This window comes from Salmo salar, chromosome 18 (assembly GCF_965601325.2).
Source record: "Salmo salar chromosome 18, fSalSal1, whole genome shotgun sequence".
Classification (NCBI taxonomy): domain Eukaryota; kingdom Metazoa; phylum Chordata; class Actinopteri; order Salmoniformes; family Salmonidae; genus Salmo; species Salmo salar.
The window spans coordinates 58682291-58701322 of record NC_138308.1 but is presented as its reverse complement, the minus strand read 5'-3'; the positions used below and the strand labels follow the sequence as shown (position 1 = coordinate 58701322).

The following is a 19032-nucleotide window of genomic DNA, read 5'->3' as shown; positions in this document are numbered from 1 at the left end:
TTCTATATACATCTGGCCCTTCTTTGGACACTGTGTTAACTAACCTCCAGACGAGCTTCAATGCCATCCTTCCGTGGCCTCTAACTGCTCCTAAATGCAAGCAAAACTAAATGCATGCTCTTCAACCGATCGCTGCCAACACCTACCTACTCGTCCAGCATCACTACTCTGGACGGTTCTGACTTAGAATATGTGAACAACTACAAATACCTAGGTGTCTGGTTAGACTGTGAACTCTCCTTCCAGACTCACATTAAGCATCTCCAATCCAAAATTAAATCTAGAATCGGCTTCCTATTTCACAACAAAGCATCTTTCACTCATGCTGCCAAACATACCCTTGTAAAACTGACTATCCTACCGATCCTTAACTTCGGCGATGTCATTTACAAAATAGCCTCCAACACTCTACTCAGCAAATTGGATGCAGTCTATCACAGTGCCATCCATTTTGTCACCAAAGCCCCATATAATACCCACCACTGCGACCTGTATGCTCTCATTGGCTGGTCCTCGCTTCATATCCGTCGCCAAACCCACTGGCTACAGGTCATCTACAAGTCGTTGCTAGGTAAAGCCCTGCCTTATCTCAGCTCACTGGTCACCATAGCAGCACCCACCCGCAGCAAGCGCTCCAGCAGGTATATTTCATTGGTCACCCCCAAAAGCCAATTCCTCCTTCGGCCGCCTCTCCTTCCAGTTCTCTGCTTCCAATGACTGGAACGAACTGCAAAGATCTCTGAAGCTGGAGACTCATATCTCCCTCATTAGCTTTAAGCACCAGCTGTCAGAGCAGCTCACATATCCCTGCATCTGTAAATAGCCCATCCAATTACCTCATCCCCATACTGTATTTATTTATTTATTTATTTTGCTCCTTTGCACCCCAGTATCTCTACTTGCACATTCATCTTCTGCACATCTACCATTCCAGTGTTTAATTTGCCATACTGTAATAATTTCGCCACTATGACTTATTTATTGCCTCACCCCCCTTATCCTACCTCATTTGCACACACTATATATAGACTTTCTCTACTGTATTATTGACTGTACATTTGTTTATTCCATGTGTAACTCTGTGTTGTTGTATGTGTCACACTGCTTTGCTTTATCTTGGCCAGGTCACAGTTGTAAATGAGAACTTGTTCTCAACTAGCCTACCTGGTTGAATAAAGGTGAAAATAAACAAATAAATACAAAATAAACAAATAAATATTCTACCCCTGGATGACTCAATAGGTAAGTAGATGTTGTCAATAATCTGTATGTATATTAGTATTCTACCTCTGGGGTAAAACACTGCATAACAGATACTGAAGACCTACTGAGCCATCCAGGGGTAGAACACTAAAACACTACATAACAGATACTGAAGACCTATTGAGTCCTCCAGGGGTAAATCACGACAACACTACATAACAGATACTGAAGACCTATTGAGTCCTCCAGGGGTAGAACACAACATAACAGATACTGAAAGAGAAAGTTTCCCCCTCTAGAGATTTACAGCAGGGTGTGAAGGGTGACCATCCAGCAACTACCCCTCTCTTCTCTGTGGGAGAGAGAGCGCCTGGTTACTGTCACCCCCTCTCTCCATCCATCAGTCTGATCTTCCCATTCTGTCCAGACAGTCATGACACCTGTAGAAGTCGATCTCTCTCTCGCTGCCTCCATCTATCTTTCCTCTCTCTATATACAGTCGTGGCCAAGAGTTTTGAGAATGACAGAAATTGTCACGCCCTGGCCATAGAGAGTGTTTTGGTTCTCTATTTTTGGTTAGGCCAGGGTGTGACTAGGGTGGGCATTCTATGTTCCTTTTTCTATGTTGGTGTATTACTTTGTTTCGGCCGTGTATGGCTCTCAATCAGGAACAGCTGTAGATCATTGTTGCTGATTGAGAGTCATACATAGGCAGCCTGTTTTTCCTTTGGGGTTTGTGGGTGAATATTTTTCCTGTTTAGTTTTGTTAACCGGACAGAACTGTTGCTGGTCGTTTTTTGGTTTATTTTTGTATAGTGTTCATTCAGTCCATTAAAATCATTCACAATGAACACATCCTCCGCTGCACCTTGGTCTCATTTTGACGACGGCCGTTACACAAACATACATTTTCACAAAGTCTGCTGCCTCAGTTTGTATGATGGCAATTTGTATATACTCCAGAATGTTATGAAGAGTGATCAGATGAATTGCAAATAATTGCAAAGTCCCTCTTTGCCATGCAAATGATCTGAATCCCCAAAAAACATTTCCACTGCATTTCAGCCCTGCCACGAAAAGGACCAGCTGACATCATGTCAGTGATTCTCTCGTTAACACAGGTGTGAGTGTTGACGAGGACAAGGCTGGAGATCACTCTGTCATGCTGATTGAGTTCGAATAACAGACTGGAAGCTTCAAAAGGAGGGTGGTGCTTGGAATCATTGTTCTTCCTCTGTCAACCATGGTTACCTGCATGGAAACACGTGGCGTCATCATTGCTTTGCATAAAAAGGGCTTCACAGGCAAGGATATTGCTGCCAGTAAGATTGCACCTAAATCAACCATTTATCGGATCATCAAGAACTTCAAAGAGAGCGGTTCAATTGTTGTGAAGAAGGCTTCAGGGTGCCCAAGAAAGTCCAGCAAGTGCAAGGACCATCTCCTAAAGTTGATTCAGCTGCGGGATCGGGGCACCACCAGTACAGAGCTTGCTCAGGAATGGCAGCAGGCAGGTGTGAGTGCATCTGCACGCACAGTGAGGCGAAGACTTTTTGAGGATGGCCTGGTGTCAAGAAGGGCAGCAAAGAAGCCACTTCTCTCCATGAAAAACATCAGGGACAGACTGATATTCTGCAAAAGGTACAGGGATTGGACTGCTGAGGACTGGGGTAAAGTCATTTTCTCTGATGAATCCCCTTTCCAATTGTTTGGGGCATCTGGAAAAAAGCTTGTCTGGAGAAGACAAGGTGAGCGCTACCATCAGTCCTGTATCATGTCAACAGTAAAGCATCCTGAGACCATTCATGTGTGAGGTTGCTTCTCAGCCAAGGGAGTGGGCTCACTCACAATTTTGCCTAAGAACACAGCCATGAATAAAGAATGGTACCAACACATCCTCCGAGAGCAACTTCTCCCAACCATCTAGGAACAGTTTGGTGATGAACAATGCCTTTCCCAGCATGATGGGGCACCTTGCCATAAGGCAAAAGTGATAACTAAGTGGCTCGGGGAACAAAACATCGATATTTTGGGTCCATGGCCAGGAAACTCCCTAAACCTTAATCACATTGAGAACTTGTGGTCAATCCTCAAGAGGCGGGTGGACAAACAAAAACCCACAAATTCTGACAAACTCCAAGCATTGATTATGCAAGAATGGGCTGCCATCAGTCAGGATGTGGCCCAGAAGTTAACCTCTTGACGGTCGCCTAGGATAGGGGGCGCTACAGCGATTTCTGAAAAAAAAATGGGTGCCCATTTTAAACGGCCTCCTACTCAAACTCAGAAGCTAGGATATCCATATAATTAATACTTGTGGATAGACAACACCCTAAAGTTTCTAAAACTGTTTGAATGGTGTCTGTGAGTATAACAGAACTCATATGGCAGTCAAAACCCCGAGACCGATCGTAACAAGATGTGGAATTCTGAATTGCGGACTCAACTTCATCACTTTGCCTATAAATCACATCGTGAGCAATGGTTCATTGAGCACTTCCTATTGCTTCCACTAGATGCCCCCAGTCTTTACAAAGTGGTTTGAGCCTTCTACTGTGAAAACTGACACAATGAGAGTCTGTGGAACGTGGTCACATGAGGAGGGCCATCACCATTATGACGCCGGCGCCCCTGGCTACCCTCCCCTTTCGAAACGTTTAGAAAGACAATGCAATCGTCCCCCTTGAATCTTATTGGAGCTCTGGTTGAAAAAGGCCCTAAAGATTTATGTTATACAACGTTTGACATGTTTGAACGAACCTAAATAAATAAAAAAATGCATTTTATTGAAAGAGGAGTCCCGCGGCCGACGGTGCTTTTGGAGCAGCCTTCAGAACGCACTAACAAGAACAAGCTATTGGGACGTAAAGGATTAACTTTTTCGAACGAAAATACATTTGTTGTGGACCTGGGATCCCTGGAAGTGCTTTCTGATGAAGATAATCAAAGGTAAGGGATTATTGACAATAGTATACAAGAGTAGATTTGATATGCGATTGTTCCAAGATGGCGCTGACCTGTAACGGTAGCTTATTTTTCGGAGTATCGCATCCCGTTTTATCGCAAAGTGTGATTACCCAGTAAAGTTATTTTTAAATCTGGCATTGCAGGTGCTTTCAAGAGATGCTAATCTATAAATCTTAGAATGACAATATTACATTTTAAAAATGTTTTCGAATAGTAATTTAGTAAATTGTGGCGCTGTTTCACCGGACGCATTTGAGGGAAAATAGTTAGTCAACAATACGCGCCGATGTAAAATGCTGTTTTTATATATAAATATGAACTTTATCGAACAAAAGAATGCATGTATTGTGTAACATGATGTCCTAGGAGTGTCATCTGATGAAGATTGTCAAAGGTTAGTGCTGCATTTAGCTGTTTTTTGGTTATTTGTGATGCATGTGGTTGGTCGGAAAATGGCTATGTGGCTACTTTTACGATATACTCCTCTAACATAATCTAATGTTTTGCTTTTGCTGTAAAGCCTTTTTGAAATCGGACAACGTGGTTCGTATACGGGATGGACATCCAGCGACAAATCCTATCGCCATTAGCATAACAAAATGTATATATATTTTTTTTCAAATATAGGACTATGTTATATCGTTTAAAGCCCGACCAGGGGTTAATTGACAACATGCCAGGGCGGATTGCAGAGGTCTTGTAAAAGAAGGGTCAACACTGCAAATATTGACTCTTTGCATCAACCTCATGTATTTGTCAATAAAAGCCTTTGACACTTATGAAATGCTTGTAATTATACTTCAGTATTCATAGTAACATCTGACAAAAATATCTAAAGACACTGAAGCAGCAAACTTTGTGGAAATTAATATTTGTCTCATTCTCAAAACTTTTGGCTGATTTCTTTAGATTTTCCCATGATGTCAAGCAAAGAGGCACTGAGTTTGAAGGTAGGCCCTGAAATACATCCACAAGTACACCTCCAATTAATGATGCCAATTAGCCTATCAGAGGCTTCTAAAGCCATGACATCATTTTCTGGAATGTTCAAAGCTGTTTAAAGGCACAGTCAACTTAGTGTATGTAAACTTCTGACCCACTGGAATTGTGATACAGTGAATTATAAGTTAAATAATCTGTCTGTAAACAATTGTTTGTGTCATGCACAAAGTAGATGTCCTAACCAACTTGCCAAAACTATAGTTTGTTAACAAGAAATTTGTGGAGTGGTTGAAAAACTAGTTTTAATGACTCCAACCTAAGTGTACGTAAACTTCCGACTTCAACTGTATATATATATATTTCTTTCGCTCTCACTCTTTCACACATATTTTTACTGTAACTATAAAATGTTATGTCTTACCTGAAAAAACACTTGGGATCTTAGATAAAAAACTCTTGACTGTGCGGACAGGAATTCCATTTTTCTCATCTTGCATATGAGCGATGACATCTTCCATCTGGAAAAGAAAGGAGAGAATATGGTTGAATGAACATCAGCAGCATCAATACTCAGGGGAGAGTGGGGGGAAGTTGAATCAAAGGGGGAAGTTTAGCCACCATTGTTCCTAGGAAACACTCAAAATGAATCATGTGACCAAATATGTAGGAAGAGGTGATCATTTCATGGAGACTTTGAAGGAAGAAACCACATGGAAAAAGTGACCAGCAAGTTAGGTCCAAAAAAACAGATTGAATTAATTTATTGTGTTAGAGGTTTCATTATGCTTGTATCTAAACCAAAGTAGATCATTTTAACATTGTTATAAACATCAGTTAGTGTCTCTATTAGCTTCAATATGAGGTCCTAAACCTAGCATGAAAGTGTATATTTGTAGCTGTGTAGGCTAATATAGTAAAAATGTTTGCCTTGGGGTAAGTTGAGCCAAAGGACATTGGGTAAGTTGAGCCAATGTCAAGTTGAGTCAATTTTTATGTGACCACCCCATACCCGGAGACCACCCCGTACCCGGAGACCACCCCGTACCCGGGGACCACCACCCCGTACCCGGGGACCACCCCATACCCGGGGACCACCCCCTACCCAGGGACCACCCCATACCCGGAGACCACCCCACACCCAGAGACCACCCCACACCCAGAGACCACCCCACACCCAGGGAAAACCCCACTCCCAGGGACCACCCCACTCCCAGGGACCACCCCACTCCCAGGGACCACCCCGTTCCCAGGCACCACCCCGTACCCAGGGACCACCCCGTACCCGCAGACCACCCCGTACCCGCAGACCACCCCGTACCAGGAGACCACCCCGTACCAGGAGACCACCCCGTTCCCAGGGGACCACCCCGTTCCCGGGGACCACCCCGTACCCGGAAACCACCCCGTACCCGGGGACCACCCCGTACCCGGAGACCACCCCGTACCCGGGGACCACCCCGTACCCGGAGACCACCCCGTACCCGGAGACCACCCCATACTCAGGGACGACCCCATACCCGGAGACCACCCCATACCCGGAGACCACCCCACACCCAGGGACCACCCCACACCCAGGGACCACCCCATACCCAGGGACCACCCCATTCCCAGGGACCACCCCACTCCCAGGGACCACCCCACACCCGGAGAATACCCCACACCCGGGGACCACCCCACACCCGGAGACCACCCCATACCCGGGGACCACCCCATACCCGGGGACCACCCCATACCCGGAGACCACCCCACACCCAGGGACCACCCCACACCCAGGGACCACCCCATACCCAGGGACCACCCCATTCCCAGGGACCACCCCATACCCGGAGAATACCCCACACCCAGGGACCACCCCATACCCGGAGACCACCCCACTCCCAGAGACCACCCCACTCCCGGAGACCACCCCACACCCGGAGACCACCCCATTCACGGAGACCACCCCATTCACGGGGACCACCCCATTCCCGGGGACCACCCCATTCCCGGGGACCACCCCATACCCGGGGACCACCCCATACCCGGGGACCACCCCATACCCGGGGACCACCCCATACCCGGGGACCACCCCATACCCAGGGACCACCCCGTACCCAGGGACCATCCCGTACCCAGGGACCACCCCGTACCCAGGGACCACCCCGTACCCAGGGACCACCCCGTACCCAGGGACCACCCCGTACCCGGAGAATACCCCACACCCAGGGACCACCCCATACCCGGAGACCACCCCATTCCCAGAGACCACCCCATACCCGGAGACCACCCCATACCCGGAGACCACCCCATTCACAGGGACCACCCCATTCCCGGGGACCACCCCATTCCCGGGGACCACCACATTCCCGGGGACCACCCCGTTCCCAGGGACCACCCCGTTCCCAGGGACCACCCCGTACCCAGGGACCACCCCGTACAAGGAGACCACCCCGTACCCAGGGACCACCCCGTTCCCAGGGATACCCCGTTCCGAGGGACCACCCCATACCCAGGGACCACCCCACTCCCAGGGACCACCCCACTCCCAGGGACCACCCCATACCCAGGGACCACCCCACTCCCAGGGACCACCCCATACCCACAGACCACCCCGTACCCACGGACCACCCCGTACCCAGGGACCACCCCGTACCCAGGGACCACCCCGTACCCGGAGAATACCCCACACCCAGGGACCACCCCATACCCGGAGACCACCCCATTCCCAGAGACCACCCCATACCCGGAGACCACCCCATACCCGGAGACCACCCCATACCCGGAGACCACCCCATTCACAGGGACCACCCCATTCACAGGGACCACCCCATTCCCGGGGACCACCCCATACCCGGGGACCACCCCATACCCAGGGAACACCCCACTCCCAGGGACCACCCCGTTCCCAGGGACCACCCCGTACCCGCGGACCACCCCGTACCCGCAGACCACCCCGTACCAGGAGACCACCCCGTACCCAGGGACCACCCCGTTCCCAGGGACCACCCCGTTCCCAGGGACCACCCCACTCCCAGGGACCACCCCGTTCCCAGGGACCACCCCGTTCCCAGGGACCACCCCGTACCCACGGACCACCCCGTACCCGCAGACCACCCCGTACCCGCAGACCACCCCGTACCAGGAGACCACCCCATACCCAGGGACCACCCCGTTCCCAGGGGACTACCCCGTTCCCAGGGGACTACCCCGTTCCCAGGGGACCACCCCGTTCCCAGGGACCACCCCCTACCCGGGGACCACCCCACACCCGGAGACCACCCCACACCCAGGGACCACCCCACACCCAGGACCCACCCCATACCCAGGGACCACCCCACTCCCGGGGACCACCCCACTCCCGGGGACCACCCCGTTCCCGGGCACCACCCCGTACCCGGAGACCACCCCGTACCCGGGGACCACCCCGTACCCGGGGACCACCCCGTACCCGGAGACCACCCCGTACCCGGAGACCACCCCGTACTCGGAGACCACCCCGTACTCGGAGACCACCCCACACCCAGGGACCACCCCACACCCAGGGACCACCCCATACCCGGGGACCACCCCATACCCGGAGACCACCCCACACCCAGGGACCACCCCACACCCAGGGACCACCCCATACCCAGGGACCACCCCATTCCCAGGGACCACCCCATACCCGGAGAATACCCCACACCCAGGGACCACCCCATACCCGGAGACCACCCCACTCCCAGAGACCACCCCACTCCCGGAGACCACCCCACACCCGGAGACCACCCCATTCACGGAGACCACCCCATTCACGGGGACCACCCCATTCCCGGGGACCACCCCATTCCCGGGGACCACCCCATACCCGGGGACCACCCCATACCCGGGGACCACCCCATACCCGGGGACCACCCCATACCCGGGGACCACCCCATACCCAGGGACCACCCCGTACCCAGGGACCATCCCGTACCCAGGGACCACCCCGTACCCAGGGACCACCCCGTACCCAGGGACCACCCCGTACCCAGGGACCACCCCGTACCCGGAGAATACCCCACACCCAGGGACCACCCCATACCCGGAGACCACCCCATTCCCAGAGACCACCCCATACCCGGAGACCACCCCATACCCGGAGACCACCCCATTCACAGGGACCACCCCATTCCCGGGGACCACCCCATTCCCGGGGACCACCACATTCCCGGGGACCACCCCGTTCCCAGGGACCACCCCGTTCCCAGGGACCACCCCGTACCCAGGGACCACCCCGTACAAGGAGACCACCCCGTACCCAGGGACCACCCCGTTCCCAGGGATACCCCGTTCCGAGGGACCACCCCATACCCAGGGACCACCCCACTCCCAGGGACCACCCCACTCCCAGGGACCACCCCATACCCAGGGACCACCCCACTCCCAGGGACCACCCCATACCCACAGACCACCCCGTACCCACGGACCACCCCGTACCCAGGGACCACCCCGTACCCAGGGACCACCCCGTACCCGGAGAATACCCCACACCCAGGGACCACCCCATACCCGGAGACCACCCCATTCCCAGAGACCACCCCATACCCGGAGACCACCCCATACCCGGAGACCACCCCATACCCGGAGACCACCCCATTCACAGGGACCACCCCATTCACAGGGACCACCCCATTCCCGGGGACCACCCCATACCCGGGGACCACCCCATACCCAGGGAACACCCCACTCCCAGGGACCACCCCGTTCCCAGGGACCACCCCGTACCCGCGGACCACCCCGTACCCGCAGACCACCCCGTACCAGGAGACCACCCCGTACCCAGGGACCACCCCGTTCCCAGGGACCACCCCGTTCCCAGGGACCACCCCACTCCCAGGGACCACCCCGTTCCCAGGGACCACCCCGTTCCCAGGGACCACCCCGTACCCACGGACCACCCCGTACCCGCAGACCACCCCGTACCCGCAGACCACCCCGTACCAGGAGACCACCCCATACCCAGGGACCACCCCGTTCCCAGGGGACTACCCCGTTCCCAGGGGACTACCCCGTTCCCAGGGGACCACCCCGTTCCCAGGGACCACCCCCTACCCGGGGACCACCCCACACCCGGAGACCACCCCACACCCAGGGACCACCCCACACCCAGGACCCACCCCATACCCAGGGACCACCCCACTCCCGGGGACCACCCCACTCCCGGGGACCACCCCGTTCCCGGGCACCACCCCGTACCCGGAGACCACCCCGTACCCGGGGACCACCCCGTACCCGGGGACCACCCCGTACCCGGAGACCACCCCGTACCCGGAGACCACCCCGTACTCGGAGACCACCCCGTACTCGGAGACCACCCCACACCCAGGGACCACCCCACACCCAGGGACCACCCCACACCCAGGGACCACCCCACACCCAGGGACCACCCCACTCCCAGGGACCACCCCACACCCGGAGAATACCCCACACCCGGAGACCACCCCACACCCGGAGACCACCCCACACCCGGGGACCACCCCATACCCGGGGACCACCCCATACCCGGGGACCACCCCACACCCAGGGACCACCCCACACCCAGGGACCACCCCACACCCAGGGACCACCCCACACCCAGGGACCACCCCATACCCAGGGACCACCCCATACCCAGGGACCACCCCATTCCCAGGGACCACCCCATTCCCAGGGACCACCCCATACCCGGAGAATACCCCACACCCAGGGACCACCCCATACCCGGAGACCACCCCATTCCCGGAGACCACCCCATACCCAGAGACCACCCCATACCCGGGGACCACCCCATACCCGGGGACCACCCCATACCCGGGGACCACCCCATACCCGGGGACCACCCCACACCCAGGGACCACCCCATACCCAGGGACCACCCCATACCCAGGGACCACCCCATTCCCAGGGACCACCCCATACCCGGAGAATACCCCACACCCAGAGACCACCCCACTCCCGGAGACCACCCCATTCCCGGAGACCACCCCATTCCAGGAGACCACCCCATACCCAGAGACCACCCCATACCCAGGGACCACCCCATACCCAGGGACCACCCCATACCCAGGGACCACCCCATACCCACAGACCACCCCGTACCCACAGACCACCCCGTACCCAGGGACCACCCCGTACCCAGGGACCACCCCGTACCCAGGGACCACCCCGTACCCAGAGAATACCCCACACCCAGGGACCACCCCATACCCGGAGACCACCCCATTCCCAGAGACCACCCCATACCCGGAGACCACCCCATACCCGGAGACCACCCCATTCACAGGGACCACCCCATTCCCGGGGACCACCCCATACCCGGGGACCACCCCATACCCGGAGACCACCCCACACCCAGGGACCACCCCATACCCAGGGACCACCCCATACCCAGGGACCACCCCATACCCAGGGACCACCCCATTCCCAGGGACCACCCCATACCCGGAGAATACCCCACACCCAGGGACCACCCCATACCCGGAGAATACCCCACACCCAGGGACCACCCCATACCCGGAGACCACCCCATTCCCAGAGACCACCCCATACCCGGAGACCACCCCATACCCGGAGACCACCCCATACCCGGGGACCACCCCATTCCCGGGGACCACCCCATACCCGGGGACCACCCCATACCCGGGGACCACCCCATACCCACAGACCACCCCATACCCACAGACCACCCCATACCCAGGGACCACCCCATACCCACAGACCACCCCATACTCAGGGACCACCCCGTACCCAGGGACCACCCGGTACCCAGGGACCACCCCATACCCAGGGACCACCTTATTCCCAGGGACCACCCGTACCCAGAGGAAGCTACAGTATATGGCTCATAACTTTTTATTTCAGATTTTCCCAACTACCCATCAACCAGAAGTGTTTTAGAATTCCCTGGCAGAAGATAGTAAACAGGGGGGGTTGAGAAAGATAACACAGAGAGAGAGGGAGGGAGAGATGATCAGTGACAGGAAATGCAGGATAATCCCAAAACAGGGATGACATTTGGATCAGGAAGATCCCTCCCCCTGGCTCTCTCCTGGAGGGGCTTGGCAGCCAGATGGGTACAGGCTCCGTTGTCTATCCATCTCCTCATTCTCTCTTCTCCTCTCCTCCTCACCTCTCCTCTCCTTCTCCTCTCCATCAATTCCCTTCCTAATTTCCCTCCCTCTCACTCCTCTCTCTCCCTCCTGCTCACTTATCACTCTCTCCTGGAGGGGCTTGGCAGCCAGATGGGTACAGGCTCCGTTCTCTATCCATCTCCTCATTCTCTCTTCTCCTCTCCTCCTCACCTCTCCTCTCCTTCTCCTCTCCATCAATTCCCTTTCTAATTTCCCTCCCTCACCTCTAACTCTCCTCTCCCTCCCTGATCGCCCACTCCCTCTTAATCTCCCTTCTCTCCCTCCTCTCTTCCCCTCCTCTCTCTCTCCATCCTCTCTCTCCCTCCGGCTCACTCCTCTCTCTCCTCTCTCTCCCTCCTCTCATTCCTCTCTTTCTCCCTCCTCTCACTCCTCTCTCCTCTCTCCTCCCTCTCCCTCCTGCTCACTCCTCTCTCTCCTGCTCACTCCTCTCTCTCTCCTCTTTCTCCCTCCTCTCTTCCCCTCCGATCTCTCTCCATCCTCTCTCTCCCCCCTCTCGTTCACTCCACTCGTTCACTCCTCCCTTCCCACCCCAAAAGCCATATTAGAGCCAACTTGTTTGTCGCAGCAGTAATCTTCTCTGATTGACTGAGTCAAGGAGCTATCATCGTTAACCTCTACAGGATCAGATTCCCGAAATCGGGACAGTTGCTTCTCAATATGCGACTAGAATGGTGTTGTAAACAACAGCCAACTTTCCGGGACATTGACATGTCCTACATCGTCAGAAAGCTTAAATGATTGTTAATCTAACTGCAGTGTCCAATTTACGGTAGTTATTTACATTTACATTTTAGTCATTTAGCAGACGCTCTTATCCAGAGCAACTTACAGTAGTGAATGCATACATTTCATACATTTTTTTTGTCCGTAGTTATTACAGTGAAACAATACTATGCTATTGTTTGAGGATACTGTACAACAACAAAACACTTTTATCCAAGGCAACTGGTTTGTTACAGCTGCCATCAAGGCAATTGGTGGCTACCTTGAAGAATCTCAAATATAAAATATATTTTGATTTGTTTAACCTGTTAGGGCTAGGGGGCAGCATTGACACGGTTGGATAAAAAACATACCCGATTTAATCTGGTTACCACTCCTACTCAGTAACTAGAATATGCATATACTTATTACATATGGATAGAAAACACCCTAAATTTTCTAAAACTGTTTGAATGGTGTCTGTGAGTATAACAGAACTCAAATGGCAGGTCAAAACCTGAGAGATTCCTTTACAGGAAGTGGCCTGTCTGACCATTTCTGGAACTTCTTTGCCATCTCTATCATTTACTAAGGATCTCTGCTCTAACGTGACACTTCCCACGTCTTCCATAGGCTCTCATAGCCCGGGAAAAAAGAGAATGTCGTCATTCCAGCCCCAGGCTGAAACACATTATCGCCTTTCTCAAGTGGCCCATCAAGAGACACTAGCTTATGCGCGTGACCCCGACCGCCCCCGCCTTTGGGATTTTTTCCTCTGTTTGCCGAAAAGGAGATTCCCTGTCGGAATATTATCGCTTTTCTACGAGAAAAATGACGTAAAAATTGATTTTAAACAGCGGTTGACATGCTTCGACGTACGGCAATGGAATACTTTGAATTTTATTGTCAGGAATTGCGCCAAGCGCGCGACACTTCTTTACTATTTCGGATAGTGTCTGGAACGCACGAACAAAACGCCGCTATTCGGATATAACGATGGATTATTTTGGACCAAACCAACATTTGTTATTGAAGTAGACGTCCTGGGTGTGCATTCTGACGAAGACAACAAAAGGTAATGACATTTTTATAATAGTAAATATGATTATGGTGAGTGCTAAACTTGCCGGGTGTCTAAATAGCGAGCCCGTGATGCCTGGGCTATGTACTTAGAATATTGCAAAATGTGCTTTCACCAAAAAGCTATTTTAAAATCGGACATATCGAGTGCATAGAGGAGGTCTGTATCTATAATTCTTAAAATAATTGTTATGCTTTTTGTGAACGTTTATCGTGAGTAATTTAGTAAAATGTTAGCGAATTCCCCGTAAGTTTGCGGGGGGTATGCTAGTTCTGAACGTCACATGCTAATGTAAAAAGCTGGTTTTTGATATAAATATGAACTTGATTGAACAAAACATGCATGTATTGTATAACATAATGTCCTAGGGTTGTCATCTGATGAAGATCATCAAAGGTGAGTGCTGCATTTAGCTGTCTTCTGGGTTTTGGTGACATTATATGCTGGCTTGAAAAATGGGTGTCTGATTATTTCTGGCTTGGTACTCTGCTGACATAATCTAATGTTTTGCTTTCGTTGTAAAGCCTTTTTGAAATCGGACAGTGTGGTTAGATTAACGAGAGTCTTATCTTTAAATGGCTGTAAAATAGTCATATGTTTGAGAAATTGAAGTAATAGGATTTTGAAGATTTTGAAAATCGCGCCACAGGATGGCAGTGGCTGTTACGTAGGTGGGACGAATTCGTCCCGCCGGTCCCATAGAGGTTAACACGTTTTTGGTTACTACATGATTCCATATATGTTATTTCATTCTTTTGATGTCTTCACTATTATTCTACAATGTAGAAAATAGTAAAAATAAAGAAAAACCTTGGAGTGAGTAGGTGTATCCAAACGTTTGATTGGTACTATATATATATATATATATACAGTTGAAGTCGGAAGTTTACATAGACCTTAGCCAATTTAAACTCAGTTTTCAAAATTCCTGACATTTAATCCTAGTAAAAATTCCCTGTTTTAGGTCAGTTAGGATCACCATTTTATTTTAAGAATGTGAAATGTGAGAATAATAGTAGAGAGAATGATTTATTTCAGCATTTATTTCTTTCATCACATTCACAGTGGGTCAGAAGTTTACATACACTCAATTAGTATTTGATAGCGTTGCCTTTAAATTGTTTAACTTGGGTCAAACGTTTCAGGTAGCCTTCCACAAGCTTCCCACAATCAGTTGGGTGAATTTTTGCCCATTCCTCCTGACAGAGCTGGTGTAACTGAATCAGGTTTGTAGGCCCCCTTGCTCGCACATGCCTTTTCAGTTCTGCCCACACATTTTCTATAGGATTGAGGTCAGGGCTGTGTGATGGCCACTCCAATACCTAGACCTTGTTGTCCTTAAGCCATTTTGCCACAACTTTGGAAGTATGCTTGGGGTCATTGTCCATTTGGAAGACCCATTTGCGACCACACGTTAACTTCCTGGCTGATGTCTTGAGATGTTGCTTCAATATATCCACATCATTTTCCTGCCTCATGATGCCATCTATTTTGTTAGGTGCACCAGTCCCTCCTGCAGCAAAGCACCCCCACAACATGATGCTGCCACCCCCGTGCTTCACGGTTGGGATGGTGTTCTTCGGCTTGCAAGCCTCCCCCTTTGTCCTCCGAACATAATGATGGTCATTACGGCCAAACAGTTCTATTTTGTTTTATCAGACCAGAGGACATTTCTCCAAAATGTACAATCTTTTCCCCCATGTGCAGTTGCAAACCGTAGTCTGGCTTTTTTATGGCGGTTTTGGAGCAGTGGCCTCTTCCTTGCTTAGCGGCCTTTCAGGTTATGTCGATATAGGACTAGTTTTACTGTGTATATAGATACTTTTGTACCTGTTTCCTCCAGGATCTTCACAAGGTCCTTTGCTGATGTTCTGGTATTGATTTGCACTTTTCGCACCAAAGTACGTTCATCTCTAGGAGACAGAACTTGTCTCCTTCCTGAGCGGTATGCTGGCTGTGTGTTTATACTTGCGTACTATTGTTGTACAGATGAACATGGTACCTTCAGGCGTTTGGAAATTGCTCTCAATAATGAACCAGACTTGTGGTGGTCTACAATTTTTTTCTGAGGTCTTGGCTGATTTCTTTTGATTTTCCCATGATGTCAAGCAAAGAGGCACTGAGTTTGAAGGTAGGCCTTGAAATACATCCACAGGTACACCTCCAATTGACTTAAATGATGTCAATTAGCCTATCAGAAGCTTCTAAAGCCATGACATCATTTTCTGGAATTTTCCATGCTGTTTAAAGGCACAGTCAACTTAGTGTGTGTAAACTTCTGACCCACTGGAATTGTGATACAGTGAATTATAAGTGAAATAATCTGTCTGTAAACAATCGTTTGTGTCACGCACAAAGTAGATGTCCTAAACGACTTGCCAAAACTATAGTTTGTTAACAAGAAATGTCTGGAGTGGTTGAAAAACTAGTTTTAATGACTCCAACCTAAGTGTATGTAAACTTCCGACTTCAACTGTATATATTTACAAATATATATGGGGGATTGGAAATGATGCAGAGAATTACATTGATGGAAGAGCTGCCATATTAACATTACACCCTAAAAAAACATTATTACAAAAATAACCCTGATTCATTATCATCAGCCATGATGCTATCATTTAAAATAACCCAGATTCATTATCATCAGCCATGATGCTTTCTTTTAAAATAACCATGATTCATTATCATCAGCCACGATGCTCTCATTTAAAATAACCCTGATTCATTATCATCAGCCATGATGCTTTCATTTAAAATAACCCTGATTCATTATCATCAGCCATGATGCTCTCATTTAAAATAACCCTGATTCATTATCATCAGCCATGATGCTCTCATTGAAAATAACCCTGATTCATTATCATCAGCCATGATGCTCTCATTTAAAATAACCCTGATTCATTATCAGCAGCCATGATGCTCTCATTTAAAATAACCCTTTTTCATTATCATCAGCCATGATGCTCTCATTTAAAATAACCCTTATTCATTATCATCAGCCATGATGCATTCATTTAAAATAACCCTGATTTATTATCATCAGCCATGATGCTTTCATTTAAAATAACCCTGATTCATTATCAGACCGTTTGAAGAGAGAGCAAGACTGATTCAGAAGATGCTAAATGTTTCAGTGCAACGACTTTCAGAGCATCAGAGGTCACCGCCCGTTGTTGTATTCACAGCTTCCTCCAGGACTATAATTGATTCAGCAGCTAAACTGTGTTGGATAGAGAACAGAGGAGAGCAGAGAGAGAAAAGAGGACAAGAGAGGAGAGGACAAGAGAGGAGAGAGGGGAGAGGACAAGAGAGGAGAGGACAAGAGAGGAGAGGAAAACAAGGAGAGAGAGGAGAACAAGCGAGGAGAAGACAAGAGGAGAGGAAAGTGAGGAGAGGACAAGAGAGAATAGGAAAGCGAGGAGAGAGAGGAGAGGACAAGAGAGGAGAGGAAAGCGAGGAGAGAGGGGAGGAAAGCGAGGAGAGAGAGGAGAGGACAAGAGAGAAGAGAGAGAGGAAAGAGGAGAGAGAGAGGAGAGGACAAGCGAGGAGAGGACAAGCGAGGAGAGGAAAGCGAGGAGAGGACAAGAGAGGAGAGGAAAACAAGGAGAGAGAGGAGAGAACAAGCAAGGAGAAGACAAGAGAGAAGAGGAAAGCGAGGAGAGGACAAGAGAGGAGAGGACAAGAGAGGAGAGGAAAACAAGGAGAGAGAGGAGAGAACAAGCGAGGAGAAGACAAGTGAGAAGAGGAAAGCGAGGAGAGGACAAGAGAGGAGAGGAAAGTGAAGAGAGAGAGGAGAGGACAAGAGAGGAGAGGAAAGCGAGGAGAGAGAAGAGAGGACACGAGAGGAGAAAGATGAGAGGAGAGGAAAGTGAGGAGAGAGAGGAGAGGACAAGAGAGGAGAGGACAATAGAGGAGAAAGACGAGAGGAGAGAGAAGAGACGAGAGGAGAGGAAAGTGAGGAGAGTGAGGAGAGGACAGCGAGTAGAGAGAAGAGAGGGATGACCTTCCTCCGTCTAACATTAATCTGGATAATCACTAAAGAATAAGATCTAATAACAGCATCGCTACATCACCTCTTACTGTTGATTAGGAAGTGATTCCCTGGAGCGAAAAGATGATGAACTAACAGAATGACACGGCAGGCAGCAGGGCTGTGATTTAACTTGTCATTGCGCCATCCTCTGCCAGACAGGGCTGAGGGAGTTAGGAGATGATACGGCAGGCAGCAGGGCTGTGGTTTAACCTGTTATGGCTAGGGGGCAGTATTTTCACGGCTGGATAAAAAAGGCATCTAAAGACTCTGACCATGACAAACAACATTCTCTGGTCTGATGAAACCAAGATTGAACTCTTTGGCTTGAATGCCAAGCATTAATGTCTGGAGGAAACCAGGCACCATCCCTACGGTGAAACATGGTGGTGGCAGCATCATGCTGTGGGGATGTTTTTCAGCGGCAGGGACTGGGAGACTAGTCAGGATCAAGGGAAAGATGAACGGAGCAAAGTACAGAGAGATCTTTGATGAAAAGCAGACTATATTGCCACTCCTATCTCTTCAATCTAAGCCTACAGGAAAGTGTGTGCCCTCAGGCCTGGAGGGAAGCAATAGTCATTCCGCTACCCAAGAATAGTAAAGCACCCTTTATTTTCTCAAACAGCCAACCAATCAGCCTGTTACAAACCCTTAAAAAACTTAAACTGTGGGGAAAAAAATGTTGTCTAACCAGATACAACGCTATTTTACAGTAAACAAATTATCAACTGACTTTCAAAACACTTATAAGGAAGGGCACTCAACATGTACATCACTTACACAAATGGCTGATGATTTGCTGAAAGAAATTGATAAGAAGATTGTGGGAGCTGTTTTGTTTTGACTTCAGTGCAGCTGTTAACATTATTGATCATAACAGGCTGGAAAAACTAATGTGTTTTGGCTTTACATCCCCTGCTATATCGTGGCTGGAGAGTTACCTGTCTAACAGAACACAGAGGGTGTTCTTTAAT

The 19032-nt window shown here is 50.4% G+C and overlaps 1 protein-coding gene across 1 annotated transcript in view; it reads right to left on the bottom strand.

The window, feature by feature from the left end:
* LOC123733092 (regulator of G-protein signaling 7-like) overlaps positions 1–19032 on the bottom strand; it is a 198986-nt gene that overhangs the window by 147257 nt on the left and 32697 nt on the right. Inside the window, exon 2 of the mRNA XM_082964551.1 lies at positions 5534–5630. Within this exon, the coding sequence (XP_082820677.1) occupies positions 5534–5630 (97 nt within the window). The remainder of the gene's footprint in view (positions 1–5533; positions 5631–19032) is intronic.